A 16528-nucleotide genomic window follows, 5' to 3' on the forward strand; every position below is an offset into this window, starting at 1 on the left:
CAGCTGTTAACACACGAGTCAAGCAACAGGTTGTGTAATCATATCTTTTTTAATGTTATCTACTTCTCAATATTTTTTAACAGCAATATCCACAAAATATTAACAGTGTGCAAGAAAACATGAGTTATGGCACATTAGAGAACAGTTACAAAAAATATATATATTTTTTTCATAATCAAGGCAAAAGGATACATATACTGTATGCATACACTGGAGATCAGAACGCAAAAAAATGAGTCTCAGATGGCACGCCGAGCCCACTGAGTGATGTTTGATATGACAGTTGACCAGTGAAGAGCCTAAAACTCTCCTCAGTGGGACCAAAAATGAATTTTGTCGAGCTCACTTAGTGAATTCACAGTGAGCCATATGCTTCACTTCAGGACTGTTTATTCTGTTGATCCATGACCAGCAATAACACAATATACGCCACTATAAGGCAAAGTAACAACTAATCAATCAGACAAACTGTCGGCAAAATCAGCAATTCAGCCTGACTGTCTTTGATTGTAGCCCAGGAAGAGATGGAATGACTGAGAAAAAGTGTATAAAAACAAAAAGGTCAGACATTTTTAGGGCAACAGTGTGTGCGCTGACATGATATGCATGCACATTTTACATTTGAGTATACTTCTCTAGCTTTAACCCTCCTCAATACCGGTTTACAAAATGAAATATAAGAAATATGAATAAATTGTTACAAATTGTTTTTTGTCGTTTCATTAATCGAACCAGAATATGAGTTCTTTTCACACGTCTGTAATTGCTGATCTTTTGCCACAAGTTTCTCCATCTTCCTTTCATTAAACAGTATTTAAATTGAGCATTAACACTGATTTAAGGATTTGAAACAATAACTGAAAAGTTTTATGAGCATATTTAGCATATTTAAAAATATAGAACCAAACATTTATTCCTACAGCTATGTCCGTTATCCGTTTGTCACAATTAGTTTAGGCATGTTAGATTTCAGAACAAAAACAAAAGGGTAAACCTGTAACAGAAAAATCATCCCACTAGCCCTTCTAAAGCTCGTACATTTCTAGAGCAGAAAAGTTGAGAGCAATATAAAGCATTTTATTTAAGAAAACAAAAATGGGAGATTTTGTTATAGTTGTATTCAAACTAAGATAACCAGCTGATGGGCCAATGCTCAGGTTTAAGAGATATTTCATTAACATGTTCAAAAGAACCTTGACTTACTCTTTCATAAACCCAAAGAAGCAAAATTATCAATGTCACAGCTCTTTAATAGTTCTATCAAACTTTATTGACTTATATTCAATTTTGAAATGTAGTTTTCAAAAGGAAAAAATAGCCTAAGTTTATCAATTGAAGCTGTTAGCAATGCAAACTTGTTTTCTTTTTTTTACACATGTGCTCCACTTATCCTAAAGTTAGCACACTTTCATAAATAAGTGGATGTTAATTCTGCATATTTTTTTTTCCGTCTTAAAAGTAGAGGCTCACTCTTAGACCAGTTTACGTAGGAAAACCGGAAGGATTTGCTCTGGTTGTGGTGCAAACTGATGTGAGCAATACAGGCAGGTAATGTTTTTTAAATGCTAATTGAACATGTTCACTAATTGAGGTCAGTTTTTCGCCTCTGGTTTATCGCAATAAAAACCGTCTGAATTGTAGTAATAATAGTTAGCCCCACCCACTTTCATTGTTTGCAGTTAGCTAGGGATATTGTCTCTTTTTAGCTGTCACATCCTTCATAACAGGTTAAATTAGGCAGTAATGGTTTAAATTTCCTGAAGCCTTTTTATATAACTAAATTAGGATACTGTATATATTACAGGCTAGTCCAGCCCTATAGTGTATTTTGCTTCTGACAGGCTGTTTTTCATTTGATATAGCAGAAAATATTTCATATAGCAGACAGCAACCCTAGCGGCAACAGTAAAATATTAAGACATTGAACTTGAAAGTCTCAGAGTATTTACAACTGGAAAACCCTGAAACCTGATAGTACTGAGAGTACAAACATTATACTATATAATGCTATGATTATAGTATAACACAGTTGCCACAGCACATGACTTCTCCCCTTGTCAGACTAACCCTGACCTAGAACTGAAGGACCACAGGTTTGCAACACCATCATGCTAAATGAAACTCAGCAGAACTGGAGACATTGTGCGCTCATAGTCTTAGCATTTTCCCTAGAAATGCAAAAGAGAAAAAAAAACACCAAGAGAACCCCTCCTCACATGAACACACACGCTATCCTTCATACACTGTCACCCTGAGGTTGTGATTTTTAGTGTTCAATATCAGAATTTAGCATTGCTGATTAAAATCTCCTACACAGTCTGGCTTCTGTAAGCAAAGCCCACTTTTATACACTTCTAGGTGTATCATTGATATGAGTACAATACATGCATGAGGAACCATAGGATAGAGGAATCTCTCTCAGTCTTCAAACGTCAGCAGCACAACAGGCCAATCTACTGTTACAGTGTAACTGACCTGAGCATCATGATCTGTAGCCCAACTCTCAAAAAATATAATATTGTGCAAATCAACTTTCCTATTTTTGTAGTTTAGAAAAAATGAATCTTCAGTCTTTTTTGTATTCGTGCTTTTAGTATCAACCCTCTCAGCATAAAAAGGACCAGAAAAGGAAATTGTATATCTATAAAATATGTGTTTCTTGTTGCCCCAAAAATGTCCTGTTTAAGAGAAAAGGAAGGCTAAGGAGGTTAGTTGTTTCCCACTGAAATGAGGTCTGATGTTGATTGATCCTTTTTAAAGACTCAATCTGTAGCACTCCATAATTGTGTTAGATTTCTTTGATCTAACCTTGACTTCTGTTATTTTGTTTTTAGCTATGGCTAAAACCAACCTCCACAGTCGCAAGCCTTTAAAAACTGAAAGAAAAATAAAAAGAGACATGATGTTGACTGACAAAAGGAAAGAAGCAGTGTTAAAAAATTTAACATCCACAGATGGGGGAAATTCTGTGTTTAGATCTTTGTATCTTACAAACACTGTACAGGGTAGTAATACTCAACTGATCAGCTTTCATGGACTCCATAGAAAGAAGGTAACATAAAAAATAAAACTGCAAAACAGCTACTCTTCAACTTATCACTTCTGCACGTCTAAAAGAAAGTTTTTACACTAAGTTTGTTTCTCTTAATGCCATTTTCTTTCTTTTTCATTTTCAGTTTTTACAATCATGTTTGGTTTTTAGATTGGAGCAGTGTTGTGGAGGAGCAGAGGACACAGAAAGGGGGAAATTAATCCCGTCTGTCGCAAAATTGCATTAAATAAAAATCCTTTGCTGTTTTGACTGGATTTGAAGCTACGGATGCAATATTTTTCTATTCAGATACATCTCTATCTTGTTAAATCATTCCCTAAATGTATGAATAAGCTCAAGGAAAAAACAAAACAATCAATAAGAGCTGAAAATCTTCTATATAAAAGTAAAAATTATTTTTCTTTAGGTGCAGATTGATTCTCCAGTGTTGTCAGTCTGTGGCCTTGCTCCAACTTAAATTAGAGCACAAGAAGGTTTGATATACAATAGAGACTTTAAGATCCTATACGGTTAGACCCCTGATTTAAATCTGGTCAGCCAAGGGTACCGCCTTGTATCCGTCAAAGTAAAAGAATAAAAAAAATGTACAGTATCGTCTTAAACGTTAAGGAATGCTTCAACAAAATACCTAAACAAACACTGAGTTCACAAACAAGTACTTCTTGATAAAAAAAAAAAAAAAAAAAGTAGTAAACGTCCATGGTTAATAGCTTGAGTTCTTTGTAGAGCTGTTCACTGCGTTCCTCTGGTTGGTGCAGATCTGAAGTCCGCTAAGACATCAATGTTGACCAACAGCAGCTATCACAAGCCAGCAGTGGAACCAGCGACAGCAAATCAGCATCTAGAGACAGGTTTTTGTACAGGTTGGCACAGCTAGAGGCTTGGCCAAAATTGGCTGGAGGCAGCCACACAGAGGCTGCAGGCGGAGAAGAGGTCTGTTGATACGGATTCAAGAGGGGAACATGCTGTGGTCTGACCAAAGCAAAGACTCTAGCTAAAGACAAAGCTCTCGGATTGTCTTTTTTTTCTTTCTTTTTTTAAGTTTCCGCAGAAAAATAAGCATTTATTGGGCTTTTCAATGCGACAGTGTGTCGTGTTTGGCACGGTTGGCTTTGCGCCTACCACTCATTTGTGTTTCCCACATGCTTCTTCCCACTGCCTGCCTGTGTAGCAGCTGCCCATCGTTTACCCAACACCTCGCTTCATGACCAATGATGGAAAAGAAACAGCTTTTTACTGACTGTTAAGGTCAAAAATCCCTTTTCATGATAAACAGTTCTTAATTTACCAGCATATGGGGATAATACCAAAGCACCTTGGACCATACTCTGTATCTAACTGATATCACACTGTAAGGGGCAAGATACCTGCCCCCTACTGGTGGTTCTGGGTTGTGGCACTGTTTCAAAGTTGCTAAATTTATAGTGATTGAATTTGTAGCCCTAAAATGTCAGATAGGGTTTCTTGATATCTGAGAGAGTGTAGGGACTGATTTTTATTGTAAATGCTAACTTTCATGTGTAAGCCTATGTTAATAGGTGCATCTGTTTTATGTATGTGTGTATGTATTCGTGTTTGTCTGTATGTCTTTGAGAGCTAAAAAGCAGCTATGGAGCTATAGGATGATGCAAGGTTTCTTGTCCTTGAAAGGGTTTTCAGAGGTGGGCACGCCAACCAGCAGAGGGTCGCTACGAGCGTGTTGCTCACAGTAACTCATCAGGTCCGCTGCTGCTTTAGACACCTGGGAGGATGAAAAAAGGAATTAGGTGTTCATAAAAAGAGAGCAAGAAAGATATCCTATGATTTTAGTGTGAAGAAAATTATATAGTGATGCAGTACAAACCATTAAGGAAAGAAGGGAGAATTTATTCAATCAAACTTTAAGATTGTTAGATGGTCACTTCCTTATTGACTGTGTTGATTTGTTTGTTTTCATCTTTTAAGATGTTATTTGGAGACTTGAATAATTTCAGTTTTTCACAAGGGGGTTAAAATATGGAGCAAAATGATACAGACTGCTGGTTAGGGTGGAAACTGAAATGTATGGACCATAAATAATAACCTCGTGCTACGTTCAGAGCGCACGTGATAGAAGCAGCAAAAAAGCACCTGCTGCTTCATTGTTGATACTTTTACACAATAAGGTCAGACGGGCCTCAAAAGCATCTTTGATGGTCCTGAAGCGCATCCAGTAAAGTGAGTACAGATACGTCCGATGCTTCTGCTGCTCCTGTGTTCAATGGCAGAGAGAGGCTTTGCTATATTTGCTGTGATACGTTGGCAAAAAGTTGTTTTAATATGTTTATAGGTGAGAATGTCAACCTCAAAAAATCATCTATGCAGTCAGTTCATCAAGATTACGATCCTGCCTTAAAATATTATTTCTCTGTCAGACCAGCTCTGAACCCCAGTACAATGGCGGTGCGCTGTCACTGAAAATCCCCTTCAACAGCAGCCTCTGGCCCTGTCGCCTCATGGGGGGTTTCTGCTACTGTTCGCGGCGGCTGGAACGGAATGTCAGCGCACTAGAATAATAAAAGCAAACAAATTTTGCAGGCAGGTTTTGACATTTTAGGTTAGTTTACGAATTAATAAACTGTTTCTGCGGAGTGATCATAGTATTTTGCATCAGCAGTGCTGTATCTGTCTCCCAGCCAGCTCCCAGATCAGCTTCTCTGATTGGGTGATGTGGTGCGTCAAGCAGCACAAGTTACATTTTTCCAGCTCCTGCTGCTCTAGATGCGCTGCAGGACCTTTTGATGTGCCTTGATGCACGTCAACCATTGACTTTGCATGTAAACCAGCTGCTTCTGCTGATTCAGTAGTGTGTTCTGAACGTCGTATCAGAGTTGACATTGGTTAGTCTAATTAAAGTTATAATCCATCAATGATATTATGCAGCACTGGAAAAGAAGAACAGCTTGAATGGAACCTATAATTGGAGATACAAACTGGCCTTATCGGCATCAAAATGAAAAGAAAACATGTACCTGTATAATTTATTTACACATTTTAGTCAAATTTATAATTTTGTGGAACAACTAGGTTTGTTTTATTGTTCTTTTATATTTATTATAAGTGGGGGGAAAAAACAACCGAGCTGCATTATTACGACATAGTTGGAAGAGAGATGCATTCAAAACAGAAATCAGAGAGTTGAAATATGCAAACAAAGAAAGCGAATGAACAACTAGTTTACCTTAATGCGTTCAAACCCTGCCTCAATCCTCAGCTGCTCCACCAGTTTCCTGGCCTGGGCGATATTATTAGAAGTGGACATATTCATCCATCAGAAGACACCAACACAGGAGAAAACTGCAAGAAGACAAAGAGATGCAAAAATGCTTTTAAAAGGAAAACTCTCGTCCTAAACGAATTTACTTTAAATCAAGTTAGTTTGTATGACCACATTATGTAACTTATGTTTGTGGTTAATAGGACCTCATTGGCTGACCTGATGATAGGTGTGACCAGCGATGTGACACCATCAGCATGCTGATGATGATGCTGTTACAAAAAAATAATGTGCTCGGCTCTATATTTGATTAATATACAGTAGTGATCTGGTTTACTGCCTGCAGAATGTGTGTCTAATGGAAGGAAACGTTAATTATAAGATGCTTACATTTCTTTTAATACTAAATTTTGTTTGAATACTTTTACTTCATCTACTTAGCTTTAAACTCATAAAAACCTCATTGTTTTTTTTAATCAGTGTTTTATAAGCATCAAACAAAGACATCCAACACCTTACATTGTCCTCTTGCTTTTTTTAGGTAAAGTTTTTGACTTTTGAGTTATGGCACCTCTCTTATTATCCATCTAAGACACAATGTTGGTTTTAGGGTGGATAATGGAGGGAATGATGTGGGGTACAAGGAGGGAAGAATTGATGTATTGAAAGATGGTAGATGGAAATGAAGATTGGAAATATTTAAGAAATACGGAAGCAATATAAAGGTGGGATAAGAAAAAAGCAACAGGAGGAAAATGAACATAAAGGTCTGAAGAAGGCACAGAAGAAAGGCTTTGATTCTGTAAATAAAGAAAGAAGTTCAAAAAAGAAAGAAAGGACAAGAGGAAGAAAAATCAGGAAGGAAGGAAGGAAGGAAGGAAGGAAGGAAGGAAGGAAGGAAGGAAGGAAGGAAGGAAGGAAGGAAGGAAGGAAGGAAGGAAGGAAGGAAGGAAGGAAGGAAGGAAGGAAGGAAGGAAGGAAGGAAGGAAGGATACATTTGATGGAATGCTTTCTATGTTTTGGGACTGCATGTAAATCATTTGAGGAGATGATATTATGGGGCCATAGTGCCACTTAGAGGTGACAACAGGGTCATGCAACACATAACTACTGAAAACCCTGTTGATACAACACACAAAGTAAACATTGAGGAATCCCACGACTAAAGAAAAAAAGGACACAGGCCTACCGTTATGTTAGCTATTGAACCATAGAAAGTATGTATTTGAAATAGCAATGCCTTTCTCCTTATTTGCCTGTTTTCATGTAAGAGTACACAACAAAAATTGTGTCTATGTTATTTTGCTGCCTCAGTACTTCCCAGAGCATGGATCAAAACACATTAGCCTCTACATACAGAGCCTTACCTGACTGATGGTGTGCAGACAGGACTCTCTCTGAACACTAATGTGTGAAGATGGAGAGGCAACCTGAGGTAAAGCAGCAGCGGCAGCAAAACAGTCTGCAGGTAACGAGGACAGACCTGGACGGCAGCTGGATTTACATTGGCTTCACTCTGTATTAACAAAAGGAAAGTTACACAAAGATCAGGGCTTATGTTACAACTGTATTCAATGATAATTCCTTTATTTGCACTTTGTAAAAATATTTACACCTATCAATGCTTTCCATGTTGTCATATTATAGAATTCACTGTTATATTGGGGGAGAACACAGAGGAGTGCATAGTTGTAAATTGTTGGAAAATGGCACGGCTTATGCAGCCCTTTAACCTGACACTACGCAAAACCATCTAGTGCAAGCAAGTAGCTTTCCAAAGTCAGTAGTTCTATTAGGGTTGTCAAAAGTATCGAAACTCAAAAAAGTATCGATACTGAAACGTTGTATCCGGATACAATACTCGTTTTTAAAAGTATCGATACAGTGCCACCACCAGTGGCACCTAAGCAGTCATTCATCTAAAGTGCAGAATAGAGGAAATGCACTTTCTGAACACTGTGATTGAATAATTCTGTGCACTTTTCAGTTTCAGACTTATTTTTGTAACAGGTGCAGCTGCTGAGAATTATTTTTGTTTCTTAACCGGTTTGGCTAGTGTCATTGTTATGTGTGCAAAGCATAGCCAAGGAAGGAACACTTAATTTTATAATTTTTTTTTATCAAGCTTGCTTAATATTGTGCACAGCATACAACCTTTATTGTGTTTATTTATTGTATTTTATTTATTAATGAAAATATTTCTGTAGAATTTTGGGGTCTTTGTTTTTATCCTTGTGGTATCGAAAATGGTATCGAGTATCGAATATTTTCCTTAGTATAGGTATCGAGTTGAAAAGTTTAGTATCGTGACAACCCTAAGTTCTATAGTGTTTAGACTACGGAATACTGTCTAAATAAAATGGTACCTCTACTGGGGCATTTCTTCTCTATTGTAAATTGATTTGTAGTAACAATGGGCTGCGTGATAGAAATCTCAAGAAGCTTATTTCCATTATTTCCATGCCAGCAACAGAAAAATGGTGTGGAGTTTGCTTTTCTTTAGAAAGGAAGGTGGTGATAGTTAATAGGAAAATGAACAGAGCTAAAAACAAAGCCTCAGATAGGAAGCAAAAACATGGAGCTGTGTGCCCAGTTCACCGTCCGACAGGACAGCTACTGTGACCGTATTGCAGTAGCCATGTGTTACAGCAACTCAAAACATACATATATTTACCAATTCTGTCACTGATTACACTTTTTTAAAGATGTTTTCTGTGCATCTGACTGATTTTGAGCTTTTCTGCAAGAAGTGGCAGATCCAGAAAAAAAATCATAGGGCTGGCCAGTCAGACAGGAACCAGCGTATGAAACCAAAAGGCTTCAATACCAGCTCATGGTCAAGCTACACTTATTACCCTGTACAATATGAAAAACAACGAGGCAAACATCTCTATTTTCCAAACGAAATCCCTAAACACAGAACAGATTTTCATGAAGCCCTTGCAAATGAGTCTACAGGGATATTTATAGATCTATGTTGTCTATACTGGGTTCAGCAATTGTTTGTTATCTTTAATCACGTAGATGACTCCTAGATGTATGCACAGACTCATACCTTTGTCTTCTCCCTCATAAAACAGTTTTAGATGGAAATGCTAGTTCCAGAGGTGGTAAATTACGCCCACATGGGAACAACCATTCACTTGGTTGGGATGGCCACAGGGGTGGCTTAGCCCCGCCCCTGTCAACAAGAAATACATGGCCAAAACTTGCAGCTGTAATTACTGGGAAAATTGGCTGACTGAGAATACACCTTTTTATAAAAAAAACAAAAACTAAAAATAAGTATAACTTTTCTTTAGCTTCACCATTATCTACTACTTTGTGTTGCTCTGACACAAATATATAACTAGCAAGACAAAACATTGATAATTGTGGTTGGAAGGTTTTAAAAGATGAGAGTTCAAGGAGCATAACCTGAATGAAATAGTCATAATATAGTGAAAAGTGTACTGGAAAGATAATCTCTAAAAAACTTCCCTCAGATTACTTCCTCTTACCAACAGCTGTAAATTAACCATACTGAACAGTAGATAACGTGCCACTTTTTAACGAGATTTTCTTTTGCCCTTTAATCCACTATCTCTTCACAAACTTTCTGGTTTTGTTATTTCACGTTTCAAAGTGGGTACCAGAGGAGGAATTCCTTAACGTCAGGACATCCCATACCTCGCTCTCTGCCTACAACACTATCAAAGTGCTGCCACCCTGTGCCTCAGCGTTCTGCTATGTCTGTCGCCAGTGCTCTCAGGAGGTGGGTCCTTCTTTAATTAATACAACAGTGGAGTAGATCCGTGAATCGTGTCTGTAATTAGAGCTTCTGTGTATATGAGTGAGTGTGCAAGCATAGAAGATGGAGAGCATAACATGAATTAATAAAAAATAGAGACCAGTTTCCTCTTTGTTCTTTGAATTTCCAATGTGAAAGTTATTTTTGGATTTGTGGAACATTTACATACTTTGAACAGCTTCTGAAAAAATATGTTGATGGAATATTACTTTTTATTTGGTCAGAAAGGAGAGTACCAGAACAACCAGGCTAAATAACATCCAACGAGAGTTCTGAGAAATTAAAGCGAAAATATTTCAGAGTAGCTTAGGCTTGGTTTCTTTACAGACAGTGATGACTTCAATTATATTTTACAGAAAGACAGAGTGAGCAATTAACTGGTTAACTGTTAGGGGCGCCTCTCTATGCTGATGACACTGTTTTTAAGTTTGAATTGCATGAAAATTAAGAACAGTTTCATCAGCATAGAGAGGCACCCCCAACATTCTGATATTCTGTTCTGGTATTTCATTATGTACAGGTACCGTTTGACAATATTCATTAAAATTTAGAGTTTTTAAACATTACAGAGAAAAAATGTGTTAAAGAATTAAGAGAACTCCCCCAAATGAATCAGAGTTTTGTTTTAAGAATATCAACATTTTAAGGAATGAAAACATTCTTTTTCAGCCTTGCAGTGCACATCTTTAAAATAACTAAGATCACAGATGCACTGTTCTTTAAAAAGAAAATATGTTCATATTTGTCCTAAAGAACTGTTTTGCTGCGCCCACATATTTGTCTTTTATTGACTACAGAGACAACATCTGTATTAATGTTTTACTCTCTCTTCAGCTAGTCCTTAATGTCCACACAGTGTTGCACAATTGTGGCAACTTAACTTTGCTAGCATCAGGCTGAAACTCTCTCTAAAATGCCTTAATTCTTTGTAGCATTGACTGACCAAACTGCAGCAGTCCTTTTCAACAGATGTTGGACCATATTAAGTTAGCAGCATCACACAGTTCCTTTATTATGTCTAAAACTTGTGTGGAGTTTATTAAAATTGAGCAAACTCATTGTCATATTCAAAGCACCAGTATGAGAGTACCCACATGCTGGGATAAGCATCACAAGATGGAAATCTCTGATCTTAATGGGAAGGAGATGAGAGATAGGAAAATTACTCAAGATAACTGGTGTTTAAACAACCCTATGGTGGTTCTAGGGAACCAAGGTGTGCGAAGAAACTATGACACACTAAACATCGCTAAACCAACACCATTGCTGCACAGATGAGTTGGGATGGATTACTGTCTTCATATTGTTGTGCAAAAAGTTCTTCAATATTTTTAAAGTTGGAGCTGAAATCAAACTCATGAAGATCTCTTCAGTTCTTTAATTCAGCAAATATTGTCAGCCTTGACCGACTGTGGCTTCTTCAGTTTCCTGTTCTTAGCTGACAAGTGATGAACCAGGTGTTTTTCTGCTGCTGTAGCCTTTCTTTTTCTAGGATCAACGTGATGCGAGTTCAGAGATGATATTCTACATAACTTGGTTGTTTTCTTGATACTCTAAACGGTTCATCCAGCACAAGCAACCATTACACATTCAGTCATAAATCCTTTTCTATCCTCATTCTGGTGCTCTATTTGAACTTCAAAAAGATAACTTCACCATATCTTTCACTTGTATATTTTGTTAGTTTTATTCTGTTTGTTGACATGTATTGTACTCTTTCTGTTTATTTTGATAATAGTTTAGATTTTTTTTAACAGGATTTTCTAATTCTGTACTGAATTTTGTGATTTAGCCCTTTTTTTACCCTCTGTGTGCTTATTTTGTCTCCTGTTAAGCTGCTGGAATTTGAATTTCCCTGAAGGAATTACCCCAAAAGTCAAGTCTAAGATTAACTAGATCCCTAAATGGGCAGTTCCTGCTAACATGTGTGCCTTATAAAACAGTGTAATTTCATTAAAATAATCCATAACTATCTTAGCAACACCTTATTTAATTTTCATAATGTTACTTGAATAAGAAAATTCTTCCTATGTGCATACATTTTTATGGCATTTTGTGATTTATTTTTTGTATATGAATGCATTGGTGACTGTCTGTATATTTATATGTTTCCATAAACAGTTCTGTTTAAAATAGCGTTTTCTTTTTTAATACAGACTTACCAACATTAATAAAAGTGGAATAAAATATTTTTTTTATGTATCCAGCCTGTTGATTCTTTAAACATTCTGAGACCTGTAATAAGTATGGGACCCCACTGAAATTAATGAAATAACATGCAACATAACACAGCTTCCAAATATAACAAGCAAAACACAAAACAAACAAACAAAAAAGACCATGACTGCCAGATCCGGACAGGCCCCACCGAGCAGCCAACCAGCGGAGCGCACAGAGGCTCTCAGGACGCAAACCCCCCCGCATCAATCCATATTGATCTGAGCAGCTGCCTGGCGCTGATCGGGCCTACATGTCCTCTGCTTACAGGCCCTACTCACTGCTCTGCCCTATGAAAACACAATGCGGGCATTTTGATGGCTAGAACAGCGTGTCCTCTATCCCGTAGCGATCCACGCACCAAACACAACATGCCAAGCATACGCACGCACATACGCACAGGCACCCAACGCGTTTGCACAAATAAAACTACAAATATTATTCTCCCGAACAAGATCGCTTTAAACTCTGCAAGACGCCCCCCCTTCCCCACACACACCATCCGATCACCAGCCGTGGCAGTGGGGTAGTGACACGCTCCAGCAGACCATTAGTAACCCGTCCAACCAGACCGGAGCGCACCCCAAATATGTTCCGCTATTACGCAAATCCGTGGGCCTACTTCGACACATAAGATCCAGCTGCTACTGCTTGTTCTTCTGCAAGCAGGGAGAAATCTTCCACTGACCCTGTCCCCGGTCCTCCCCACCCTCTCTGCCGGCAAAAAAATAAATAAATAAAAGGTTGGGGGGAAATCCGGATTCGTGACACCGATGGAGCCCCCTCTCCTGCTGCAGCCGAACCTCGGCAGCGACAGTCCAACAGGAGGAGGGGGGTTTACAGGAGCGACACAAAGGCGTCAGAGTGATTATAAGACAGGATGGGAGGAAAATAGCAGAATATCACCAAACTCACCTCCGAATGCGCTGGATTGGTGATTTAAAGGGCCAGATCCGCTCCGCTCGCTCCTCGTCTCCTCCGAGCCAAACGCCTCCCCCACCGTTACAGTGTCTGTCCACTCCTCTACCTCCCCCAGCCCCACCACTCTCTCTCTCTCTCTCTCTCTCTCTCTCTCTCTCTCTCTCTCTCTCTCTCTCTCTCTCTCCCTTTTGATAAGCAGCTTTAACCCAGGTTTTTCTATAACATCATCACACACGCACACAGAGTTATATCCCAATTATGTTGATATCAAGAAACACATAGGGAAATATGAAAGATGTAACAAATTTAATAATGGATGTTAGTTTTTCTCTCTTATGCATGCCACATGGACTGTATTTTAGGCAGAGGCGTAGCCAAAACATTTTTATAAGGGGGGGCCAGGCAATAAGCAATGTAGGGTCAATCTATCCTGATCCAACAGGACAATGAACAACCAGAACATCCATATTTTCCAAATAAAGACAAACTATATTTTCCTACAGCCTTTGCTAACAAACAGACACATATACAGTATTTAAAAATCAATCTAGATAAAAGGTATAGTGGATAAAGTTCTTTCAGGTTTGAGTTCTGGGTCGAAATTTTTTTCACATTGTCATTACTTACCTACTTTTATCAATAATCATTTTGCATAAAATTGATATTTACAAGTACTATTTTATCCAAATAATGTCGTAAAAATTAAGCTTGCAGAACATTTTTATCTGTACGCCAATTTCTTTTAAAAGTTAGTCATATATTGATTCATTTTCACGGTAAATGGCTGTTAGTTTTATATATATTTACTGTAATATTCAGTGTTTTTTCCATTCACTTGATTTACGGTAATTTAGTGTATTTTATAAAGTAAAGGACCGCTTTTTGTTTTACGGTCTTTTTCTGTTGCTATTTTACAGTGTTTTGCTGTATATTTTGCTGACTTTTTTTACAGTGCAAAAATTGTTTATTTTCTAACTTTTATTAGAATAGTTATTTATTATCTATCTTTGTTATCTATTATTTAACTGAAGACTGGATTGTATTTTCTCTTTACCCCATATAACACAAAATCTAGTTCTGAAAAGAGCAGGAATTCTGTACTTATCATCTTTAAAGTTAGTATATGGATGTGCATAATTACCGTAACCACAGTGCTTTTGTGGTCAAATAATTGTTAATCTATGAAAAATTTAAATGTTTTAAGTATTGAGAGTATTACTGTAGTATCACTTGAGAGTATAGGCTGATTAATACTTGTGTCGCAGCGAACAAAAAGATGTCCCCGCCCACTCCGTAGACACTCTGCTGCTCCTCTCCCAAATTGTAGGTGACCGCAGACAGTGCCGCAGACAGGAGGACGGCTGGTTTTGTTTTTATGACCGCAATTGCGGAAAACGACTCGTGAAGTTTGGCCAGTTAGAAGAGTGAGGTGCGTGAGAACTCTGGGACTCATTTTCCACCTTGATCCCCTTTTTTTTTCACCCTCATGTCCCTCCATTGTCGGATAAACTTGCCCCCACTTCCTCGCTGCCCTGGCCATATCTAGACCCACAGCTAGTTCCTGATTCTCTTGCATTGTACCGTGGAATATAGACGCAGACCACGCACCAAAATAGAGCATAAATCAAAAATGTCTGCATCAAGCTCAGTGCGACACACTGCTGCAGGAAGCATAACTAGCCCTTATTACTGTTGCCACTGTCCCACCCCTGTCCCACCCCACTCTAGCTCTGCCCCTGATTTTAGGACCCCGGTGTCAGCAAGGAAGGGTGGATCTTTTCAAAACCGTGAAATACTTAAAGCGTAATTTCTTTTTTCAAACTTTATTACTGTTTTTCATACCTATCAAAATCTTGTCAACTCTTTAGTGAAATGTTCCACTCAGGGGCGTTGCTAGGCACAAAGCTTTACTGGGGCACTGGCCCCCGACCGCATATGCCCCTCCTTCCATACACAAATACAGACAAGCACACTGCCCCACCCTGATATATTCCTACCAAAATTACCAGTTGAGATATTAATGAGTGTAAGAGCATATTTGTTTTAACAAACATGAACATTTTCAACATTGCAGCTTTAAAAAATAAGATATTACCAACTTTAAAAATAAAAAGTTTCCATATACACATTCTGAAGTAATCATCATCATAGGTTTCCGAGTTTTAGTTCAGGGGAAAGTTTAACTCAACCCGAACTAAGTTTTTCTCTTATTTATTGAGCATTAAAGTCTACCTACCATTTTTCACTTTTACAAAGTGGTCAATCACTAGACTGTGACTCAGCTTAGAAAGTTCTTCCTTTTCAACTGATAAAATAGCAGGATGGTGGAGCCTGTCTTGTCCCATTGTGCACCTCAGCCAAGTGTGGATCCTTCTCAACACACTGAATGACCTTTCACACCTACAGCTGTTGACTGGGATTGTGAGGGAGATCTGGATGACCTGCGTTAGTGTGGGGAATATGATGTTATCAAGCAAGTTGAAAACACACTGCATATCCTTGATGACAAGGCTTTCTTTTTTAACCAGGAAAAGCTCAAACCATTTTGAATTAAATGAACGTTTTTTTACTCCAAATTTGTCCTGGGGATAGTGGGACAACTTCACTTGTTTAGGACCATCATGCTTTCCCCCTAAGTCACTAATGTCCCCTTCTTGTTTGTGGACGCTGGTTGTTGCTCCCTCATCACCTTCATGGTCCTGTCTCTCACCTGTCTCTTGCCTGTCAGTCTCGCCTCCTCCTCCCTTTCCTACTCCAGCACCTTCATTCTCATTCTCTACAGCAAACATTAAAAAACTTAAATTTATAATTATGTAAATATCTATCATATTGCTAATAACGTTCCTAATGTAACTAGTTAGCTTAAATCACTAATTCATCACGGGACCTTACCTCCCTCTCTCTCATCTTGTTTTACTGCTTCCCTGTCTCTGCTTCGTGTGAGGAATTTCCTGATATCAATCTACAAACCAATGCAGTCATTTTTAGTTAGTAGCCTATAAAGCATGTGGTTTCACTGGGAAAATAATAAAAATGTCAGGTAAGAAACGTTACCAGAACAACGTTTATTGCCCGTCAAAAAAAAAAAAAAATGCGCCGCACAGTGTCCCATCCAACTCAGTTGAGAGCAGCGTGTTAATTTACCTGCAGTTCATGCAGTGACATGCGCTGACGTGGGGGCGCTAATACATCCTCAATTTGGAGTTAACAACACACTTGCTGCGCACTTGAGTAGAAATATACGTCTCCTCCTGTTGGAATTATCTAAATTGATGCATTAAAAAAATGTACCACTGTTGCAAATATTCATGAG

The 16528-nt window shown here is 38.2% G+C and overlaps 1 protein-coding gene across 3 annotated transcripts; it reads right to left on the reverse strand.

The window, feature by feature from the left end:
* Positions 1 to 33: 33 nt before the first annotated feature.
* LOC119775829 (guanine nucleotide-binding protein G(I)/G(S)/G(O) subunit gamma-7) lies at positions 34 to 13345 on the reverse strand. 3 transcript variants are annotated; one of them, XM_038273921.1, is made up of 4 exons: positions 13210 to 13345; positions 7655 to 7803; positions 6252 to 6367; positions 34 to 4793 (listed from the first exon to the last, which is right to left on the reverse strand). In XM_038273921.1, exons 3-4 carry the CDS (start codon positions 6336 to 6338, stop codon positions 4668 to 4670), a joined length of 213 nt encoding a protein of 70 aa, XP_038129849.1. In that variant the 5' UTR covers positions 6339 to 6367; positions 7655 to 7803; positions 13210 to 13345; the 3' UTR covers positions 34 to 4667. The 3 variants fall into 3 exon arrangements, with proteins under 3 accessions (XP_038129849.1, XP_038129866.1, XP_038129858.1); XM_038273938.1 differs by lacking the exon at positions 13210 to 13345 and adding an exon at positions 12983 to 13175; XM_038273930.1 differs by lacking the exon at positions 13210 to 13345 and adding an exon at positions 12794 to 12976.
* Positions 13346 to 16528: the final 3183 nt, after the last annotated feature.

Source organism: Cyprinodon tularosa, unplaced genomic scaffold (genome assembly GCF_016077235.1).
Source record: "Cyprinodon tularosa strain WSP-4 unplaced genomic scaffold, ASM1607723v1 ctg120, whole genome shotgun sequence".
Taxonomy (NCBI): domain Eukaryota; kingdom Metazoa; phylum Chordata; class Actinopteri; order Cyprinodontiformes; family Cyprinodontidae; genus Cyprinodon; species Cyprinodon tularosa.

What these genes read in the sequence shown, in the direction of transcription:
- LOC119775829 (XM_038273921.1), bottom strand. Translation starts at nt 6,338, where the DNA reads ATGAATATGTCCACTTCTAATAATATCGCCCAGGCCAGGAAACTGGTG. An exon ending in CAGGGTTTGAACGCATTAAG is followed by an intron (nt 4,794 to 6,251) that starts GTAAACTAGTTG and finishes TCATCCTCCCAG; the next exon opens with GTGTCTAAAGCAGCAGCGGA.